Below are 22594 nucleotides of genomic sequence, written 5' to 3' on the forward strand. Positions count from 1 at the left end.
GTAAAATCAAAAGGTATTGGGTAGCGCAGACCAAAAATGCCAATCACTGTGCCATTGTCTGCCATTCTCCTTCCTTGGCGAAAGAAAGCAGGAAGAATGAAAGGAAGGAGAGATGGAAGGAAAGAAGGAAAGAAGGAAGAAAAGTGCAAGAAAGAAAAAAGAAGGCAAGAAGGAAAGAAAAAGCAAGAAAGAAGGCAATAAATAATTAAGGCAAGAATGAAAGAAGGCAAGAATGAAAGAAGGCAAGAAAGAATGAAGGAAAGAAGTAAGGCAAGAAAGAAGGAAAAAGAATGCACAAAAAAAGGAAATAAAGAAGTTAACAAGGAAGGAATTAAAGAAGGCAAGCAAACAATAAGGATAGGAAGCTAGTCAGAAACAAGGAAAGAAAGAAAGAAGGCAAGAGAGAAAAGAAGAAGGAAGGAAAGAAAGAAAGAAAGAAAGAAGACAGGAGAGAAAGAAGGCAAAAAAGGAGGAACAGAGGAATTAAAGCAAGAAAGAAGGAATAAAGAAATGAGCCAAGGAAAGAGCAATAGAAAGAAAAAGAAAGAAAGAGAGAGAGAAAGCAAGGAAGAAGAAAAAAAAGAAGGGCAAGAGCAAAAGGGAAGAAAGGGAAAAAGGACCGAAAGGAGGAAAGCAAGAATGTAAGAATGAAAGGAAGAAAGAAGGAATCAAAGCAAGGAAGAAGGATTAAATGCGGTAAAGAAGGAATAATGTAATTAAAGTAAGAAAGAAGGAAAAAAGAAGGCAAGAGGGAAAGGAAGGAAGAAGGATGGAAAGAAAGAAGGTGAGAGTGAAAGAAAGCAAGGAAGAAGGAAAGAAGAAATGAAAGAATGAAAGAATGAAGGAATGAAAGGAAGAAGGGGAGGAAGGAATGACAGGAAAAGTAAAGCAAGAATCAAGGAAAGAAAAAATGACAAGAAAAAGGAAAGATGAAAGAAACGTATGAAAGAGATAAGAAAGAAGAAATTAGAGAATCAAAAGAAAGTAAACAGGAATGAAAGAAAGCAAGAAAAAAGCAAAGAAAGAAAGACTGAAAGAATGAAGAAGAGAAGAAAGAAGGGAGAAAGGGAAGAAGGCAATACGAAAGTGTTACAAGTGCTGCAAATTAAAACCCGATAAAGGCAAGTTTTCTTCCTGGGCAAAGTTTTTTAAAGAATCATTGCTGGAATTAAGCCCCAAATAAACGTGTTCTGAAGAATTGTCAGTTTGTGAATTCCCACGTATACATTGAAGCTTTCAATAACTTAAAGCAGATGCAGCCTGGCCACTTAACCACATCTCTACTAATACCCACCAAAGTCAGATTCACAGGCCTAGTTCATAATGTTTTTGTGGGACTATATTCAGCTGAGGTCTTTGAAACAGCCATCTGTGGGCATAAACAGCACATTTTGATTCATGAATTCAGGATGTGCATTCACATAACTAGCAGTTGGAACTTACTACCATGAAAACTTCACCTGTATGGTGGATTTTCCGTATAAAGTAGATTATCAGCAGGGTCAGAAACATACACATTTATCAGTGTTTACCTACTTTACCAATGTGTTTTCACCTCACCTGTCAACAGAGATTTACTCCAAAAATAGGTGGAATAAGAGCATTAATCAGGTAGAAAAGGTCGCTAAACCCCTTCTTCATTGCAGCCTACAATAGTGTCTGAAATGGTATTTCTCCATCAGGGAAAATGTTTACCTAGTCACGAAAACCTACAGTAAAATCTATGAAAGAAAGAGCTTAAATGTTTGGTACATAATTGAGTTCAATATCAGTAAAAGAGTGAAATAGAAATAAACATGGAGAAAGCAAAAATATTCCTGAATTTCTGCATTGCTTTAGAACTACAAAGAAGAAATCACAAGGACCTGATACTCCGGACAAAATCTCTCCCTTTTTAAAGATTAATTAAACAATGCAACTAACCAACCCACAGCACACTTCCAAACCATCAGAGATTGTAGCACTCTAACCCAAGATACCAATATTCCTTCATTGTCAGCCATCACTACCAGAATTTCAACGTCTTTGACCAGAAAATCTCTAATATACAGAAGGCGCTAAATAAAAAACAAACCCAACTTGACACCAACTCAAAAATACCACTTAGATACATCACCAAATAGTCACCGTTCAACAAACTCGTGGCCATATTATCAAGAACGGCGTTAAAATTATCACCGCTTTAGCGGACGGAAACTGCTGCTAATGCGGCGAAAAGGAGCTTGATAATATGCCCTTGAGAATTCCAATAGAAGCCCAGTTTCTGGTGTCAAGCACATCAAACCTGGGCTTCATTTGGAATTCTCTAGGGCATATTATCAAGCCCCCTATCGCCGCTTTAGCGGCAGTTTCCTGCCGCTAAAGCAGCGATAATATTATCGCCGTTCTTGATAATATGGCCCACGGTCTCTTGTCAAAATCATCTCTGAATTAAAATCCTTAGCCTTTGTTAATGACCCCATACCACCGCGCCTAATAAAAGCTTATGCAAAAGTTATCACCTCTTTAATACTCAAAACTGTGGACACATCATTAAAAGAAGACATATTTCCATCATTACTAAGTCAAGTGGGATTTTAATTATTCTGAAGAAACCCAATCTTAACCAACTGGACTTCCAAAATTTCAGACTAGTATTGAATTTCTGGGGAAAATAATCGGAATAGCTGTTGCAATGCAACTCCTAAAACACCTATCTGCGTCACAGCTTATTTGTCTGCATTTCATCCAAAATGCAGAACAGATGCCTCTATCCTCGCAATACTTTGCAATGTACTCAGTACCTTGGATGAAGGCATCTCTAGTCTCTTAGTAGAGATAGACATTCAGCATTTGATACTGCAAACCATGAAACAATTCTCAAGTCCTGAAATGGTTCAGCTTCATTTTATATTTAAGATCAAATTTAATTAAAATGAAATGATTTATATTCCATAAGCGCATTAGTGCCATGGGATTCTACATTATACTAATTTTCCATTTATACATGGAATCACTGAGGGTTATTGTCAGAGATGATACCCAACTCTGCTTGAAAATTTCCAACCCATTAAGTTATGAAGGACAGTTACCAAAGCCCCTCTTGATAAAACTAACAGGCTGCATTATTATTTTCTCTAAAAATAGAGTTCATGCTCCCATACTCAAGAGAACCCCAACCACCAATACAACCCTAGCTCCATATTCTCTCCCACCAAGGCACCTCCCTCACATTAATTGCTTCAGGAAGATCACTTGGTTTAGCTGTGGGCCAGGAATTACCTATGCAGCCCACATATATAAGTTAGCCTACATTGAATCTTTCCAAATACATCTCCACTGGAATATAAAGCCCACAATTTCTCAGACAGATTGAAGAACAGTGGTGAAATCTTTGATTCTGCTTCGCCTTGACAGGGGCAAAGCGATGCCAGTTGGGGTAACCAAAGCCTCTGTGGCACCTCTCAGAGCCTTCTTATACTCTGCTGTAAGCCTGCTCATTTGAAGTAAAAACATCAGGCATCATTATGTCCAGTTTAGAAGACCTCCATTGGGTGCCCCTTAAGGCCAGAATTGTCCACAATAGCAAACCTTACGCACAAGATAATTAACCTCAGCCTGCCCGCCTATCTAAAATACAAACTCAACACCACAAGTTGACCGGGGAACCCCATATACAAATCAATGCTGCTTTTTGAAATCCCCATGACAAAAGCTAACAAAATCATCTTTCCTGCAAAGCTACAAAAACTTAGAACAGCCTCTCAAAAGAAGTCAGTCATAATTCAAACTTCTTTTTGCAAAGCTCTAAAAACTCACCTATTCAGATCCCACCTGAAACCAAAGCTTTAGTGGTGCTGTTGTTACTTACCGTTTCACTTGTAACTAGATGCCTCTCAGCCCCAGATTGTTGCTTTCTTTGTTAGTGGCTAGTTCTATGTAACCTGTTTTTACATGAAGCACTCCTACTGTTGCAGTAAGAAATGGGACATGCATACCACAATAATTAAATAAAAAGGAAAATAAGAAAAATTGTACAAATGCACATTTCTGTAAAGTTTAATCGTGTTGACCATCTGTTCAAGAATCAGAAGTACAAATAGAAATCACCAACTAGCAAAGAAACTTCAAAAAGCTTTCAGGCTACATATATTGTAGAAGACAATTTGTAGCTTTTTACAATATTTCTTCAAGAGGAATATCTAAAAACAAACTTTTCGCTGAATAATAGTATGAAGTCAAAATAAGAACAAATCCATGATAAATTGGTCGATCTGATGAACACGCATCTATAGATGGGCTCTGTGTAGATATTGACTGTACCTTCATTTTTAAAAATGTTAGTCATTAATAAGATGTCCAGCACTTCATGTATTCTGACTGAAATGGGATTATTCTTTTGGGAGGGGTTATGAGAGAATATCTGCTCAACCTCTGATAGCGTTTGCACAATAATCAGGTAACCCCCAGAGAAATGCATGCTAAGTTCATTTAGTACAAACAACTCTAAAGTAGAAATCACAACACAATTTCATTTACAACCCAATTAGGAAACACATAGAAATATGTAATACCCTAAGAACATCAATTTAGGTTAAATGAAAAGAACTGGAAATATGCATTTTTAAAGTTTTAAGGTAAAACTCGCCTCTAAAAAGTCATGCCCTATGGAAAGACAACAGATTGTGATGACAGGGACCTTGGTGCAATTTCAGGCAGAACACCATGGAGCAGAGGTCAAATACACCAAGTGGGTTGTCCCAGGCAAATGTTTGATCTTCATACTTAGTGTGCAAGTCCTGCAAAAAGCTTCTTTTTGTCAGTCCTGAAGCCCCTAGCTCCTCAGGGCAGGCTTCTGGGCAACAGGACTCCGGCCATGTCTTCTTCAGGGTCTGGTCCCCTTTAATAAGCTGGACCCTCTTGGAGTCAGCAGTCCTTCTGATCTTTGTGTCCCTGAAGCAGGTTAACAGGGGGCAACCATTTGAGCCTCGAAGAGCAGTTCCTGTCTCTGGATGCCAGCAGGATTCGGGGGTGCTTGAGTCATTGTGTAAGTACTTCTTTCAGCAGGAGCCAAAAGTCAGGATTCTTCTACCAGCAAGGCCTTTCTCTTCTGATAGAGGAATGTTCTGATGAGTTGGTGCCAGATGTATCTTGTGTGTGATTACTACCCAATCCTAACAATGATCTCACTGTCCCCATACCTTCTTTTGCAGCACTTCCTATTTTCCGTACTGTAAAATTACCCAGAACTCCTATTTCAATATGGCAGGTCCCAGATGCCACCAGTCAGGCCCGTCTTCAGCTTCTTGGCCACTCCAATACCCCACATGGTCACAACTGGTTTCCTTCCTACTGTGGTTCAGGCTGGACTGCCTAGGAGGGTCCTGGGGATGATTAGAACACTCCCTTCCTGGCATTCCGAAGTCAAAAGAGGTAGCAGTAAAGCTGTCATTTATTTTGCCAACTGTTCCTATCCACTCTCAGTAACGTAGTGATCATCAGTTAACACCCATTGGCATTTATTGAGCCTAAGTCCAATCCATTGGTCTTTGAGATAGAGCCATTAACTCTTGCAACCAAGACTGTGAGTGTTGAGTGGTCGGACTGAGTTTAAATAATTTCAGGTAGCCTAAAGTAGATTTTGACAATGCTGCATTCTGCTAAAGTTCTCAAATTCTAATTTCACCATTAAGTTATATTTTAAGAGCTAAGCAAGATAGGATATGACTTTGAAGTATTTATCTAGCTCTTTCCTAAGCAGAGGTGCGAAATAAATATTTTAATACCACCTAGAAGTAAAATCTCTAGCCTGGGCCACATAGTAAAATAGTTTTTGGGTTTTATTTCTCTAAACCCAATATGTAGTGTGCCCTATTTTTATATATTAGCCCCCTGCCCTGTGGGCTTACAGGGCACATGTTAATGTTAAGGGCAACGTATGAGTGTGTGTGTGTATATATATATATATATATATATATATATATATATACACACACACACACACACATATATATATATGCAATCTAACTTGCCATGCTATTGTTGTACCATCTACAATCGACTTGAAGGCAAACAAACTAAATAGGCAAAGTAGGGTGTTTAATTGTACAGCACAGGTTTTAGAGGCAAAGCACAAGCACTTTAATACTGTTTAGCAAACATAAAATGAACAGATTTCTAAAGCTAGCAAATCTAGATGTGCAACAATTGGGGGACCATGACAAAAATGGGGTCATTACATGTTCTAATTCGTAAAATCTGTTCACAATGTATGTCTGCTGTCACATCAATAGTATCTGGGGAAAATAACAAGCAGTGAGTAGATCACTCCATTCATTTTCCACACCTTCTAGAGTGGCATTTTGGAATGTGAGCCCAGTCACGTTCAGTAGTTCAAAATTAATTAAAAGTTTACTCTTCTTCACATTCTGGATTTTTATCTGACTTTTAACAGAGGAGGATATATTGGAGCTGCTAAGCTGTGAAACTGTGAAGGAGGACAAATAAAAACCCTGAACAAAATGTAATGCAGCACCACATTACTATGTCCCCGTTCATCCATCCTGGCTGACAAATTTTATATCCCGATCACATTCTTGATGGCTGAAAGAGCACAAGAACATTTACTTAGCTGAGTCTCTGTTCTTGTTGTATTTGATCAGTAAAGAATGACCAAAAACAGCCATTTGCCAAGAAGCCCAAAGCTCAAGGGAACACATTTATAGTTTTTAATTTAAAACCTTTACGTTTTAAGCACTGCTATAGGAATAATATTAACACTCATTGAACCTTGAATGCATAAATATCTGGCAGAAAACTTTAACAACAAGAAAACTTTTCAATGAAAAAAATGTTGTCCTTCTCTTTTGTACAGGTCCGTGGGCTGTTAGAAACAGCAGCATAGACAGTGGGGAAATCGAAATTGGACGCAGAGTGACCCAAGAAGTTCCAGCAGGGGTGTTTTGGCGCTCTCAAATCCACATCATTCAGCCGCAGTTCTTAAAGTTCAACATTTCTATGGGGAAAGATGCCCTTTTTGGGGTATATATAAGAAGAGGACTGCCTCCATCTCATGCTCAGGTAATTCAACAAGAAAGTATTGAATTATGTAGATGTGACAAAATGTTCCTCAAATTATCATTTGAGAACATTTATTGGGAATTTTCACAGCACCCTATCACTGTTGTGGTGTTCCGGCGTTCTGTTGATGTAACCATACAGTTTTCATGGCACTTCCTATTAGAGATTTCGGTGAGTTAAACACAGAAGACTTGTTTCATCTTTTATCGGGTCACATTTGCTCTGCAACATTTTTTAATTGAATAAAGGTACATTTTAGCTGCATGTTGAATATTCTGTCTTCCAAAATTTTGACCCGCCTAAGACTTCTGAATGAATGAATGAAATGAAATTTGTATAGCGCGTTGCTACTCCAAGGAGTGTCCCGTCACTCCTTGGAGTAGCAATGCAGCTTTGCAGGATTTACCAAGACCACTTACTCTTGAGTGAAAAGCCATGTTTTCAGTCTTCTTTTGAACAGGAAAGTAGAGTCCACTGAGAGTAACTCAAGAGGGAGCGTATTCCGTGTGGACACACCCAAATAAGAGAAGACCCATCCCCTAGCACTTGCAGAGAGGATATTGGGGATCCTGGCCTGAAGGGTGTTGGCTGATCGCAAGTTCCTAGTGTGGATGTAAAAGCTGATTCTTGCCCGTAGGTAGTGGCTCCATCACACAGGTACATGTGATGGAGCACTTTGTGGACTAGTACCAGCGCTTTAAACTTCCTAATTGGAAGCAAGTGGAGATCACGAAAGTGAGGGTACACATGCGCTCTTGGAGGTAGGCTCAGAAGAATTCAGCTATTTAGTATAATGCATCCTCCCCATTGATCTTAATTGAAGTTCTGTTGCCTGCTGCTCAGCCAGTGTGTGAGATCATTAGAATATTGAGAATGTTTATGTTTGGATATAGTCAGTGGAAGTGGATGTGCAGAACAGCAAGGAGGGTGCTCCTGGTGGGGCATTATCTGTTACCTGTAACTAAGATAAATAAACCTAGATCTATAACTTACAAGGATCCTGCTTATTTGTAACTGGAGGCTGCCGTGCTCTGGAAAAACTGCAGTCTATTGTGCTATGTGTTCACATTTAGGGCTGGGCAGGAATACCACCATTTTACATGCTCATGTTTAGACTTGACATAATTTCTAGAAAGTTAACACTTGCCAAACGTTTTGCTTGTGTGCTTGTACGGATAATTTTCCAAGAAATAGCTTTGCTTACTTTTACATATCTTCATAGGCACATTATCAGATCCTTGAAAATTTTATATGAAAGCTAAAGTTCACTGCACAACATGATGTTGTTTATTATTGTTCACTCAGCAACACCTTTGCCTGGGTAAAATCAATAATGGCAGCCTGACTGGGACTTTGGCATGGCAAAAGAAGTCATGTTTATTATAGAAACAACATCACTCCTTTGTTTAGTTAGAGGAGCCTTTCGCTGGCACTGTGAGGTCACCTCATACTGGAATTCCAGTCCAGCTGATTCCTGTTTACCTGTCAAGAATTCCTGTCATACAAGGGAAACACGCCCTTATGTAAACAGGAGAGCTGTTACATAACTCAAGGGAAACACGCCCTTATGTAAACAGGAGAGCTGTTACATAACTCAAGGGAAACACGCCCTTATGTAAACAGGAGAGCTGTTACATAACTCAAGGGAAACACGCCCTTATGTAAACAGGAGAGCTGTTACATAACTCAAGGAAAACACGCCCTATAAAGGGAGGAACCGGGAGGTACAAGGCTGTCGGATATTGTGTTTACACCGACGTACCTGCTTCGTGAAGAGCAGTGTTCCGGAGTGGTGCTCCAGTAAGGCAAGAACGGAGGTAGGTCGAGTCGTTACTCCCTGGGCCGTGTCTTGCCCCATCGTCACCTGTGAAGGACCCGGAAGCTCTACCGGTCAACCATTGAGCTTCGCTTTTTGACTCGGCTGAGTCCAAGCGCAGTGGCGCTTTTGCTGGTTGGAGTCGTAACTCCCAGCCCGACCAGAGACACAGGGACTGCCAGCTGTAACGCACACCAGGAGGTGTTTGCCGCGTTACAGACTCGGAAGTCCACAGGATCGATCGAGCGGCTGCTCTCGGTTCAGTCTTCTTGCTTGTGATTGGGGTATCGGTGACGCATCCCCAGGAGGTGACTCCGCGTCCCGGTGCAGTCTGAGGAAGAGGTTGAGCGGCTGCTCCCTTCAGGTAGAGACCCCGGCTGGGTGTTTCCCTGACTCCTCGATTCTCCCCAACACTCTTCGTGCCCCTCACAGCCTACCGATTGGCATTGTCGGCCATTTCATTTCTGCCCTCTGTTGGCATACGCCGGGATCGGCGTATATGCAGAGGACGGTTAGGACCATCCGTGCTGTGGGCTGGTAACGTACTTAGCCTGGAGGATTCCAGTGACTATAACTTTTGTTTGTTCTTTGTATTTTATTTGCCTTCATTAAAAGAACTAACCCTTCACAAGTGGTTGCGTCCTCATTGTCGTGTCTGTTAAACGATCCTGAGACGTTCAGGGCGTTACATTACCTCCTGCAAGGGATGAAGCTCAGCTCTCGACCAAGACGGGCTTCCTGATGACGATTACCCACATGTAACGAGGTAGTTAGATCACCCTACAGCGACTCTGGCAGTCTCATCCACCCTAGGCAGGCTAGGATCGGTAGCGCTAGGTAGGAGCACAAAATACAACAGGACTTACATGCAAGCATATATTCTCTGTAACAGCAAAATGGTTATATTGATTACCTTCTTCACACTTCTCATAAATGCTGATCACACTATTCTGTTTCCTTCTATTGAATATGGAAGCACACATATTTTACACAAGAATCATAATGCTTCAATAAATATTGAAACACCATGATGTGTATTTCTAGTGTATCTCTTTGAGTATGCATAAGTTTCCATATGAAAAGGTTCTAAATCTGTTAACAGGATTTCATTGGAGAGTTAGGGTTGTCATGTTCTAAGGTTGCACATTCCACCTGTTACCTTACCTGGTACACTGTGAGCTAGAAGGACTAAGGCCAACATATCCTCATAGTGTGGATAGAATCAGTCCTGCACAGTTTTGATATTTATGTTGTCCAACAAACACATAGCTTTACTGAGAAAGTATAAGCCGTACAACATGGCACCACCAATGTTCTAGCTTAGGTTTTTATTTAATGGATCACCAGAGTAGTTTTCTTTGGTATCTCCAAAGACCCCTTCTCACCTAATAACTGGAGATGTCTGTAGTGTTAGGGAAAAATCCTCCTCAGCTGAGTAGGGAATCCCTAGGTATTCGCCGTAAGTTATTTAAGCTTGAATCTTTCAAAAGATCACGCCACGGAGGTACCCTCTCTGATTTCCACATATTCAAATGACTAATACAGCACCACATAATCTATTGAACAAACACCAAGAACAGCAAGTTGACAATACAACATGGATTTATTACAATACTGTAGTGAGGATCAGTCACTACAGGAGAGAACAGTTCACCTCAGAGGAGATACAACTTGATGTCTCTAGTTTTAGCTCGGAATCACCTCTACTTATTCTTTCGAACCATAGAGGAAAAGGTCACAAATTGACAATTGACTTAAGCAATGTTCACACAGGACTTACAAGATGGCATCAGTAGATGTAGCAATTTCCTAGAAACAGAAGTGCATGTAAGCGGGCCTAGCCTCACATATTGAGTGTGGAAATCCCCCTGTGGGTTTTGGTTCTCGGAATCTAAGCAAAGATATCTTTATTTAACTGCACAGTGCGTGGTTATGTCCTGCTCAACGCCTATTGGCCAAGGTCATCTGACCTTTTGTATGTGGTTACTTCCACCAAGCCATCTAGCTGGTTAGTTGTGAAGCTGTGGTTTCTATTAAAGTGAGTGAGCAGCTATCTGACCTGTAGGTGTGATCTCGACAGAAGCGTACACATGTGCCAGTATGTACTAAGGCAGGATGTGCACCTGGAATTTCTTCCTATGTACGTATTCTAGCTTAAAGGTGTAAGAAACTGCAGCGCTTCTGAGGAAGCAGGCTCTTATGTGATTGGTGCATTTTGGCCCGTCTCTAGCAGATGGAACTTTTGGTAAACTATTTTTGCAGTTTCAACGCTAAAGCGCTACTGGTGTCCTTAGTCTGAAGGAAGATATGATCTGCGCTTCATGCAGAAGCTCAATTTGTTCAACACAAGCTATTTCCTGACCTTGCAGGCTACTTTCTGACATTTGAATGAACTGTGTGACCTGATTAATTTAGCTAAACACATTGTCTTTTGTGCCATGGTATTGTTTAACTATTTCTCGCAGAGGCTTGGAGCCTAAAACTGCTTTTAACTTCAAACATTTGCATGGAAGTTACAGGCCTCAACTCTGTTTGTGTTTGGATATAATATATCCTATGTTCCCTATATCAAATTAGTGTGGGGCAGCCCCTGCACTGGATTTGGGTATGAAACTGAGGGCAACGTTGCTGCAGTATCCACAATAATGGTAAGCAATATAAAATGGGAAGCAGCAGTATTGGCTATATGCCAGCGACTCACACAGGTTTCTCCGGCAGTCAAACAGATCATGTGAAACTGAAAAAGGATTCAAAATGCTCTTCTGACTTCATAATAAATATGGAAGAGAAACCTAAACAGTTCAAGCCTCAATTCAAAAAGAAGAAGGTAGATGGCCTTAAAGTCAAACATGCCACGGATGTTGAGGGCACTGCTTCTAAACAAGGAGTGGGCTCTGACCATGCTGGATAGCATGGTAGAAGTCACGATAGTTCACCGTAATCATATGGCTTGTCAGGCGGCAGGAGCAGCTAGTGACTACATCCAGGTGGGAACACCAGGCAGGAGACTGAGTGTCCCTAGTCAATTATATGAATTGCAACTCCAAAGTGGAGGGGGCTATGCTTCATACCATAAATGTTCTCTTTTGGGAGAACTTGTCATTCGGCAATTACATCCTCTTGGCTGAAAAGGATTAGCCACCGGAGTTAGTTATGGATTGCACAAAAGGGGAAAAGGTATTTTTACCCTTCTTCCCTGACCTCTTTCCAGATGCAGTTAAACATTCATACATGAAGGAGTGGGCCTTAGCCCAAGCTCCAGAGTTATACTGCAACCATGTGGGTTGGGATGATGGATCCCCTTAACACATCTTACCTGGGAGGTCCACCCCACAACCGCAAAGACTATACCTTATTAGATATGAGCTAAAAAACAAGTCAGGGAAATACTCACACAACTTGAAGATGTGATAGAAAGTTGCACCTCCCCTTTGAATAATCCTGTGTTTACAGTTATGAGATCAGGCCATTCCTATTGTTTAGAGTTAGATTACAGACACTTCAATGCCACTACACGGACAACCGCTGTGGGAGATCCTGATTTAAGGCTACGAATGGCTTCTATTAATGGGAATATGGTGGAAGCTTGCGAGTGTGGACTCCACCACAGTGGCCGTACTTGAGTACACTGTGTCCTTCAAAACCTCTCCCAACTGCGTGCCAGAGGTAAGAATAACTTGAATGCCTGAAATGTTATTTTGAAACTAGGAGGCCAGCTGATAACATCATCCCCTAATGGCTGCTGGACTCTGATGCATGCCTCAGGGGACAGAAAGTCTTTTAATACTTTAACATTTTCCCTTGATTTATTTTCCGATCCCCCTGTCTTTTCTCTCAAATAGAGCTTCTTAGCTCTTTTGACCATGGCATGTATTTCTTGAGAGCTGCCTTGACTTTGTCTTTTGCTTTGTAATCTTTCTGCCATTGTCTTTCCAGAGTCTTACAATGTTTCTTCACTTCCCTTAGACTATCTGTGAACCAGGGGACTGATGGCTAATTTCTGCAGGGTGTACGTTGAGATTCAGGCACCAACTTATTTTTCGTATTACCGGTCTAGCTATATATAGAATGCTGGCATCTTCCTCCACTGAACCTAAAAGAGATGGGGCACTCTCTTCCAGAGAGCGAGTGAACTCCAATTGCTTGATTCTTTGTAACCCTGTTGGTACATATGGAGCTCTGACTATTGGGCTTGCGCTTTCACTAAGACAGGCCAGCTGAACTCAATAATATAGTGATCTGTCCAGATCTGCGGGGTGGGTTCACCTGTCTGCATATTGACATTAGAAAAGATTTTGTCCAGCACATGTCATGCTTGATACATAGGTATGAACATGTGTTAGGCAAGTTCAAGAGATAACGTGGTTTCTGATAGTGCAGCCTCCTTGTTATCTTCTACTTTATCAATATGTAAATTAAGATATCCCAATACCATGAAGTGTGCATATTTTAGGGCCAAATAGAGAAGAGCTTTGCCCAAGGAGTAAAGAAAGGGTCCTGCAGGGCCTGGGGGTCTGTAAATTAATACCCCAGCAGTGTATCGATGAGGAGACAGAGTGAGGCAGAAGCCCAACGCTTTTCCTTCCTATAGGTCTTCAGTAGGGAATAACAGGCAGTTATAGTTTTCCGTATAAACTATGGCTACACCTCCTCCCATTCTACTTAGGCTGTCTTTATTATGTATTTTTAGCCTTTAGGAATAGCTGTTGGAACTGTGGGGCTAGAGGTCTCAGATAACTAGGTTTCAGCCATAAAAATCATATCACTGAGAAAATCACAAATGTTGGTAGCATGTTTCTGCAGTGAACGAACATTGATCAAAAATGCAGAGAACTGTGTGTTGTTTTTACAAACCTGTAGGGCGGGGCAGTGTCTTTACTATATAGGGAAAGTTTTATTTGAACGCCATACTGACAGCAGAAATGGCTGTCCTTCAGTGTGAGCGGTTGGATTTGTAAAGGGCACTTTTGTGCAAGTAAGTACAATAGGTCCCTATTGTAACGGGTATGTGGGATGCCTCCTAGTAGACTACGGGCAGGGTGGCTGGCGCTGACTGCCGTCAGGACTCTCACGGGTGCAGACGGGCTTGGCTTTGACGCACCTTGTGCGCGCCAGCGGCACATACATGCAGCGTCCCCATTTATAAGCATCTGACGTTGTGGACAGCTAGAGCGTGCACTGCCAAAAAATCGAACCTCTATCAGTACCTGTGTAGGAAAAATTTCTCACTTCCCAGAAAAAAGATTTTTAGCTGCTCCCAACCGCCCTCGACTATGTTTAATACAGAGCCCTCAAGATGTGTAAAATAGTGGAAGTGCAAGCAAATTCAACACAGATAATTAAAATTCCTTTTTAAAAAATATTTAGCAATCCTGCGTGAACTAGCAGAATGAACGTAGAGCTGGCACGTCTGTGCAGGGCCACTAGTCATAAGCATCTGGCCTTGTGGACAGCTAGAGCTTGCATTGCCAAAAAATGGCACCTCTAGCTCTCCTCATGTAGGAAAAATTGCAGACTCCCCAGAAATAAAGGTTTTAATCTGCTCTCAACCTTTCCCGACTATGTTGATACTCTGCCCTCAAGATCAGCAAAATAGTGCAAATGTAAACATTCAACACATATAATTAAGACTAAATTTTTAAAAACAGTTTGTGATCCTGTGTAAACTTGCAGACCGAACCTAGAGCGTGCATGAGTATACTTGGCTATTTCCCAAGCATTTTCTGTCTCCAGTGAATAAAACAACAACCTAGAACTGAAATTCTAAGGCTCCAACCCCTAAATTATCATTGCCATGTTGGGTGCATTTAATCTCTCTTGGGTAATATTGATTTATTTTGCAAAACTGCAGCTCTTAATAGTCTTCTGTTATATTTTTTTGTGTTTGATTTTGAACATCATGTACCTTTTCCTTTGTTCTGACCTCTGTAGCCTGTCAATCAGAGAGAATCCCTATGGAGACTTGGCCTTTCTCTGTTCTTGAAGGTTGTGTGCAGGTTCAATGGTACATAAGGAAAAGTTTGTGTACATTTTGTTTGTTTTCCTTCCACTGCTCTGGTGCCATAGAGCAATATATTGGTCTTAAGGGAAGGGTCACTATAATGCATGCAATATATCACAAGACAACAGGTACAGGTGGATTTGAGTCTAATTTCAGTAGAGTTAAACAGGCCTTGAAATGTAAAGTAGAGACTTTTGTTTTTCATACACATCATGAACAAATATGGTGAAACACAGGCAGAAGATGTGAACCACATGTAAGCCAACAAATACACTATGCACACTCTACTCTCAAATGCAAAATGTTTACTGTAGTTCAAAGTATCCAATTATTGAATTGATTTTGCACGTGTATTGGCTCAAAAGGCAAAAGATTATGTGAATCCCTTTTTTGGGTCTCTAATATTTTTGCTGCCCTAAATAATTGTAAAATAATTTTTAAGGTTTCATAAATAAAATAACTTCCTCACGATACATGAAGGGTGGCTATAAATGAATAGTAATTATTTTAAAAATGTGGTTCTTTAAAACACGGATTCAAACTCTGGTTGCCACAATTTACAACTAGGGGCCTGATCTGCAGTTTGATGGATGGGTTACTCCTTCACAAACATGACTGATATCCTGTCCGCCTTATAACAACTGCATTATATTTTATGGCACTGGCAATATAGTGAACGGGTGTCTGTTACATTTGTGTTAGAGTGCCAGTCCTGCACAGGGGTCTCCAACCTTCTCTGCACTGAGAGCTACTTATGTTCAATGAAACACATTGAGAGCTTATAATATTAGTAGTGTTGTATAATTTCGATATTTTAATATGTATAATAATTCAACCAAGCAAAAGCTTTCCAATTTAATATGCCAAGCTGCACACAGGTGAGCTACTCAGAGGTAGCTGGCGAGCTACAGTAGCTCACGAGCTATTAGTTGGAGACCCTTGCTCTAGACTAAAGGCCCGATTCACAATGATAGGTTTGCAAGTGTAGATCTACTCCTATGTAGAACAACTCCTAAATTTCCTCTTTTTACTTATTCACCATTTCTGAGTGGAGGTTTACGCCTAGATGTAGACTTAAAAATCTCCGCCCTCTCAATGCTGGGTGGAGACTCCTATGACTGAACTTAGTGTAACGTTGTTATTAATATTTTCCACCTGTTTATGGAGATCTCCGTCACTGGGATGGAGATCTCTATGGATGAAAGATAGAAAGGAGAGGTAGAGATCTCCAGCTGTAGGCTTATGAATTGCATTTTGTAGTAACGCTATTAGAGAAGAACTTTACATACTGCAAAATGCCATTTGTGAATCCTGTCCAATGTCTCTAACCGGTTGTCCAATGTCTCTAACTGGTATTAATCAAAGATTTAATGAGGGCTACCCTGGGGGCTAGCTTAATAATACCTTGAATCCGTTAAAAAAAGGGATGGATAAAAGATCGAACAACTTGAGGTGAATAAGCATATCAAATGAATTGGCAAGTAAATGTACTTTTTTGTTAATTTGTACAAATGCCTTTAATATCCAGTATTTGAGCTTCGTGTGGTTAGCACTTCATGTGGGTTTGTTCCTATTAAATCTCTTTGGAAGCTGCCCTCTATGACGTCCTTGTTTTAGTTCCTCTAACCCAACTGGCTCAGCTGATTCCATACAAAGGATGTTCCTCAGATGCTGCTGCCCAGAAGCTGATATTGAGAGGCTTCTCAAATCTGTAAAGGTTCAAGATTAAAAATAAAAAAAATACACTGTAGCTTTATCAGGACTCCATCGAGTATTGGCTTCACAAATGCTGCCTACAGATTGAAAGGAAACATCCCTTGCTCAAATTGAAACAATGTCTAGTAATGTGCATATTATATTTATGGATTCACTGTGTATATATCTGTAGTACCACTTTAAGGGAAATGTATGGTGAAGTTGCTATTGTTAGAAGAAGCTCCATGGTGATGGAATACACTGGTGTGGTTATGAGTCAGTTGTACCTGACAGATTGGACATGGTGGATGGGATCTCATTTCCTCTGCAATAAACTTCATTCTTCTTCATTTGAAACCTGCATCTGGAGTTTATTCTTAATATTTTACACAATGTTACTTTACTCTAGACGACCACATCCAGATTAACAGCGAGGCATGGCGATAAAACAGGGGCGATAGAAACTAATGTAGGACTAATGTCGAGCATCTGCCTCTTATGAAATGAAACTGACCTATCAGTGAGAAAAATCACCGTCTGTCCTATGCTGACACATGGAAATACCATTATTGGATTTCTGCGGTGGCAGGCAAATTAAACATCTTTACTCAGCCCAGCAACAACAGTTCGCTGCTCATTCCTACATCTCATTATCTCCTGATGAGATTTAACATTTCACATATTCAGAGTTCTCGCGCTCCCAGGGATGCGATTGATAGTTCACCTTTGCAAGGTAAATTCATTTTTTTGCATCATGATAGGGGTAATAGAGACTCACGGGTGCACGTGCAAAGCGTTAACCTTTCTGGGAGCTGAGAGGGAGAGAGCTGTCTGTAGCCATTCCATAATTCCTCCCCAGCTTGGTCTGCCTACAGTATGAGAAATTAAGTGTTTCTAATAGCAGGAACCAGAGAAGCTGTTTAGAAAATCACATCTGGCCGCTGCTGCGCTTTCAATTTTGAAAGCAGCCAGACGTACCAGATGTACTTAATACAATTTCACTTCATGTTTTTATTAACTACATTTGTGACACATTTCTGTATTATTCACTTTTATTGTTCGTTGTCAGCGTGCCAGCACCAGATAACGTCAGATGGGAACATGCTGCAACTAATAGGGAACATACTGCTTTAAAAGGAAAGACGACCTCTATCCATTAAAGAATATTTTGATGCCTCTTAAGAAACAAGATTCGCAGCTTTGACTTTGGTTGAGTAGTAAATGCAGATCTTTGTTGTTGAAGTGGACTTTTTCGAACTGTTTTTTGTAGGATAAGCCTGCAGAGTTCGCGCACAGCGGCCTTCAGCTGCTGCCCGCGAACGCCTACACTATCGCCATATGAAGCTCGGATTTGGGAGAAAAGGCTGTTTTTAAGCTGCTTTATCTGTTGCGAAATGTTTGTGTTTGTTCAGAACAACTGCAGAAACTGCCCTAGCATCTAAGTTAAAAATTGACATTGCCCATAGGGAGTCAGATAAAATTGGGAGAACAAGCTGAGCTGAATTGCCGGTTAGCGGCAATCAATGTTAGGTTTTGGTCTTTCCTTTTTTCTTTGTCAACCATCCATGGCTGAAGCCCTAAGCAGGGCTAAAAGCGCTCTCGCCACATAAAGGTACAGTAATATATTTACAAGTGGATTGTAATCCAAATCCTCCCTGCTCACTGACAGTTTCTACTGTCCAATGAGCCTAGTCGTCTTTTTTTTTTTTTTTAAAGTCTTTGCTGTTCATTGGTGTCTAGTTGCTTCCGTGTGTGTGATAATTCTTCTGCAAGTCTGCTAGTAATATTATCTCTATTCTCTCATTTCTGATCCATGGCTGAGAGTGCCAACTGGCCATATGGCATAAGATTCTGTGGTTCTTTTAATGCTTTGCTTGGTTAGATGTCTTGGTCTGTCTATAGGAGATTCTGCTTCAATCCCCCTCCCAAATAAATACCAGGTTTGAAATACTTTGATCATTTCTAAAGATGGGGAAGAAGAGTGTGTGCTGAATTTCAGGGGGAATCTTCTTGGCTGTATTTCCCTTGCGGATTCTTAGCTCCTCTTAGAGTTAGTCTTCTTGTGAGTGAATTTTTGCTTTTTTGTCTTCAAAATTTCAGCATCCTATCGGCACCTGAAGTCTGATACATTCTACGTCTTTAATTGTCTTTTGGAAAACACCTTCAATGGGATTTTACAAAGAAATTGAAATAAATATTTACAACTCATTTAATTGAAAAGTAAGGGCATGTGCAAAAGGATCCCCCGCCCAGTCCTTCCAGCGTTAAACAAACACATAAATAGGTTGCACTTGATTAATGGTGATGAGAGACAAACAAAAATTATTCATTTTTTCATAAGACAAATGCCAGGCCTGAGAAGCTGGAAACAACCAAATAGCATCACTGTGCCTAGGACAGGAATGTTATGTTTCTGCTTCTGTCTCTTTGACAATAAGTTATTTTTCTTTAGTGAAATCAGAAATCACTGAGACAAGAGCAGAGCATAGGCAAATGTTCAACAGTTATTTCATAAATATCTTCTGTAATATCATTGATGGCACAAAAAAAAATCACATTAGCCTTTGTTATAAAAACTGTTGCAAGGGACAATATAAATGTTTTTTCTGTACAAGTGCATAGATATCTAATTATGTCACAAACATAGAAGTAGATGTTAGTTAATATGTGTTGGAAAGTGGATTATTACTAGGGGCAAATGTATATCTGCCACTGGCAATAATGTCACTCACACAGTCTAGGGCTCCGAATAGCTCTTAGAAAATTATTCCCATGCTCAGCCTTTGGTAGCTTGGCTGTTAGCAGGCACACTTAACTTCAAAGACAGGTACGTAAAGCATTTAAAATCACCAATTCAGTAAATAATTAAGACACAATAATAATCCAACACCAATTTTTAACAATAGGAAATATTTGTACCTTTAAAATGACACCAAAACAACAAAAATCCAATTTAAGGAACCGGAGATATGAATTTGAAAAGATTTAGCATTATATAGCGCATAGAAACTTTTAGCTCCTATTGGGCCATCTGGTCGTGATAGACCAGGTCAAAGTCAAAGTTTTAGGCCGACCACGATGGAGCCCTGCGCGGTTATCCCTCGTGGAAGGTCTCGGTCAAAGTTTTTACTTTCTGATTAGAAACTTTTCTGGAGATTTCTTCCCAGGGTCTCTCGAAGCTCTCAGCCAGTCTGGATTTGGTGAGGGTTTGCTGGATTGCATTGCGACGAGCTCTCAGTCAAACTTATGGAAGTCAGACCTCCGGAGCATTCCAGCAGGATGAACCAGGGATCCAGGCCGGCTCGCGGTTGAAGGAAGGCGGCTTGGCTATCGCGGTTGTTCCCGGTCACCTATTCTTCTTTCGGACTTAGAAACTTTAACAGAGCTTTTTCTTTTGGTGTCCCTCTATGCTCTTCACTAGGCCGGATTCGTTGAGGGTTCTCTGGCCTCAGATTCCGCCTACTCCTGGTCAAACTCTGGAAGTCGGACCTACGGAGCTTTTCAGCGGGACGAACCTGGACGGCAGGCCAACTCGCGGTTGAGGGTCGCCGGTTTGGCTGGCCAGGTTGAGTCGGTCACCTTATGAAGCTTTTTTCCAAAGTTGCTCCAAACTTCTCCAAACTTCTGGAACTTCTTCTTGAAGTTCCCCAAAGGGTCCTAAAGTGTCTCAAACTTACTCCAAGGGTTTGGAAGCTCCAAGATCGTGCTTGAAAGTTGAGGACTTGAGTTCCCACAATCCACTTAGACAAAACCCTTCCAAATAAGATGGTAGTGCTCCAGGTTGAGTATTCTTGGTGGTGATGTTCCAGGTGCGCTCTGTTAACTTGTAGCTTCCAGGTGTCCACTCTTTAGTCCTTTTAAAGCAAGGCAGTCCACAGGGCTGTGGTTCTAGATGGTGCAGAAGGTGTAATCTTCGGAGTGCAGGCCCTAGGGAATGCAAATCAAACTCCCAAGCATGGGCCCTCTTTCTCCCTTAGGTTCAAGCAGCAGATTTGAGAGGCTCTGCCCTCTCAGATACTTATTCCAAGTTCTCTTGCACAAGCAGGAGGGCACTGCTCTCCAATGGGGGCAGGGTAACACCCAAGATATGACTCCATCCTTCAAAGTGTGGCACTATTTTGTCCCAGAGTGCACTAATTCTTCCAAATTCATCATGGCTGATTTTCCAGCAGGGGAAGAAGAGCTGGCTAAACACCCCTCTAGGATGGCTAATCTCCATAGTTCCCCCCCCCCCCGGCATCTGTTCATACCTTCCTTAAGCCTAGCATCTGGCTGGGTTCAAAAGAGGAGAGTTGTAAATGACACTGGTGTCTTCCCCTTCAATTGAAGTCCATTATTTATGACTCCTCCCCCTGCTCTGGCATTCCTGTGTAACAGAACACTGCCTTCCCTGCAGAGCTGGTTAACACCAGGGGCTCTTTATCAACTCTTCAAAGGAGCCTGGCTAATCCACTTAACTCTGATCAACCAGGACAGACAACTGGAAGGTTGAATCTGGGTTTACAGACAAGAAAGTCTTATAACTTCTTGTCTGTACATTTTACGAGAAATTCAAAAAAACGTATTGTTGGATTTATCAATACCATTCTGGGAAGTCTTTGAATGCTATTTAAATCATTCTCCTAGCCTGATTTGTTAGTTAATAACCTCTTGCCATGTTAACCTATGTGGCAGGTGATTTGCAATGGGAAAAGTGACTTGGGCCATTTTTCCAGCCCCAGGCCTTATAAAAACATATTTTATAAGTACTCTGACTATATCTACAGGACCCCCACCCCTGGAACACCTAGGGGAGACTTTAGGGGTTCTGAATATGTAAATATATTGCAGATCCTCCCTCCACAGTGCTACTGGCACCAAATTCGATTTTGTGCAGCACTTTATCACAACATGGGGAGTGAAATTTGTAATTTCACTTAACCCAGGGCATATAGAACTCATTTTATAAGGGTCCTCCTTATAAATACCTGATGCCCCCACCCCAGGGACACCTGGGGGAGACAATGGGGGTACCTAATTTGCCCCAACATTGTAGGTAATCCATTTTTAAGTGCCCCAAATACGAATGTCGAGTTTGGGCACAATTTACTTTTTAGAAGCAGTCCTGCAACACAGGGCTGCTTTTAAACTTACCTCAGGCTTCAGCAGTGCACACATGCAAGCGCAGAAAGGGCTGCTGGCCTCTAAACTGCCATGGCCTATTATATACTAGGGATTTAGAGGTAGTTTCAATCCCCCTGCCCTATTATGTACTAGGGCATTATAGTGTAGGTCATGCCAATCACAGGGGTACCCTAACCCATAGTGTACCCTAGTTTATGTAGGTGTTTTCACTGTATTCTATGTGTCTCTTTCAGCATAGCACTGGCCCTGGGCCTGGTTAGTCAGAGCCCATGGTCAGTCAGAGTCAGTTACCACCAGAACCAGTCAGCAAAAGGTTGGGGGGTGCCCAGGGCACAGGATGACTTTGCAACATATTGTGAAATATATATCTTGCAAAAATAGGGTTTTTATTATGCTTTATCCGAAAAGTGGTCATCATTATTGTTTAGTATTATAGAAAAAAAGCTTTTACATTGGTCTCCGTTTATATCTATATTACCTTATGTGATATGAAACCGTGTTCTGCATCTAGTGATTTAGTGTTTTTCCGTTCACACTCAACTAATGGTTTTGGCAACATGATTACCCAGCATATTTACAGACCATGTCTTAAATATTTTAAATTATTGCTACAAAATGCTTCTTTTTCAGTACACATAGTTGCTTCTAAACCAGCATTTGCAATAGTTGTTGTGCCCTGTTCTCTTGGTTATTTCTTTTAGCGTTGGAGAGGGCTGCTAATGTTGATTTACACTTACATTTAAAGATAAGTGTAAGAAAGTGAACAGAACATAAGATGCTTACATTAATGTTCTTTAGCTCACTCTTAAAGCTTGCGTCATAGTGACAATTAGGTCTCCAGAAGAAAATTAGCAAAAATATAATAAAAAGTAACCCGTAGGTCAGCAGCAAGAAGTATA

General features: G+C 41.0%; 1 protein-coding gene across 6 annotated transcripts in view; it reads left to right on the top strand.

Annotated features, from left to right (window-relative positions):
* TENM2 (teneurin transmembrane protein 2) overlaps positions 1–22594 on the top strand; it is a 2740530-nt gene that overhangs the window by 2281103 nt on the left and 436833 nt on the right. For all 6 annotated transcript variants that reach the window (XM_085617838.1, XM_085617837.1, XM_085617839.1 and 3 more), the window contains one exon: positions 6854–7059. In XM_085617838.1, the coding sequence (XP_085473964.1) occupies positions 6854–7059 (206 nt within the window). The remainder of the gene's footprint in view (positions 1–6853; positions 7060–22594) is intronic.

Source organism: Triturus cristatus, chromosome 7 (assembly GCF_964204655.1).
Source record: "Triturus cristatus chromosome 7, aTriCri1.1, whole genome shotgun sequence".
Taxonomy (NCBI): domain Eukaryota; kingdom Metazoa; phylum Chordata; class Amphibia; order Caudata; family Salamandridae; genus Triturus; species Triturus cristatus.